Source organism: Galeopterus variegatus, unplaced genomic scaffold (genome assembly GCF_000696425.1).
Source record: "Galeopterus variegatus unplaced genomic scaffold, G_variegatus-3.0.2 Scaffold5166, whole genome shotgun sequence".
Taxonomy (NCBI): Eukaryota; Metazoa; Chordata; class Mammalia; order Dermoptera; family Cynocephalidae; genus Galeopterus; species Galeopterus variegatus.
In genome coordinates this window covers 150357-151282 of record NW_007731277.1, presented here as the reverse complement: position 1 = coordinate 151282, position 926 = coordinate 150357, and the positions used below count along the sequence as shown (strand labels likewise).

The 926-nt window shown below is 35.9% G+C and overlaps 1 protein-coding gene across 1 annotated transcript in view; it reads right to left on the bottom strand.

Annotated features, from left to right (window-relative positions):
- Window positions 1-926, bottom strand: part of GTF2H1 (general transcription factor IIH, polypeptide 1, 62kDa) — a 47752-nt gene that overhangs the window by 6918 nt on the left and 39908 nt on the right. The window contains exon 12 of the mRNA XM_008589034.1: window positions 468-587. Coding sequence (XP_008587256.1) covers window positions 468-587 — 120 coding nt within the window. The remainder of the gene's footprint in view (window positions 1-467; window positions 588-926) is intronic.

Sequence of the window (926 nt, the reverse complement as noted above, 5' to 3'; positions counted from 1 at the left end):
ATTTGGCACCATCTCTGCAAAAGAAAAGGTCCACAGGATAAAAGCTACTTTCACACATGTATGGTCTTTGAAAAATGGCCACTCAGAGAATCAACGTGAACACATACTCTTTGCCAGTGCCAAATCAGGAATGTGCTATTTGAAATAAGTTACTGATTTTGTGGCTGAGAGATCACAATTTTAAAATCTCTTCAGATTTTGGGGGAATTTTCAGGTTTTCTCTTAACTCTTAGAAGTAGAGGAGAAGAAAGAAGCTTTTGATATGATATTAGGGAGATAAGCAATGTGCCACTATTTCTAATATTAAGACTATTCTGAAACTTAAGCTCTCATCCAGGTATGTTTGAGAATCTGAGTGCATAAAAACAAATCTACAAAACAAAAATCCCAGAGAAGTTCCAAAGAAAAACTAATAAAATTTTAGCATTCTTCTTAGATTGCTATTTAGAACTTATTTAAGCAAAGGCATAAGAGTAGAAGGCAGCCCAGCACATACGGTTTATGGCTTGCTGTGTCCCTCCCTGCATAAGTGCTCCTCCAGGTGACAGCGCTGTGATAGTACTACTGGCAGCACTACTTGAGAGAACCTGAAAGAAATAAAGTCATAGAAACTAGTTTTCCTCCTTTTTGCCATCTTTCTTTCTTAACATTTTAGTTTTATAGCAAAAGGTCAAGTAAAGTGTTCATTCCTTTATAAATACATCATTTATAACAAGCAGAATGAACTACTTTCATTGAGGCCAGAAACACAGTCTGTGTAGAAAAGAATACCAGGCAAATCCACAGGGACCTCAAAACTCACACGTTTTTGCCTAGTTAAGCCTTTTCTTAAGCACCAACTCAATTTGGGAAAACTTACCACTGAAGGTAAAATTGAGTTTAATGAAAGAAAATAAGTCAAATAAAACAACATGTTAACATGCATC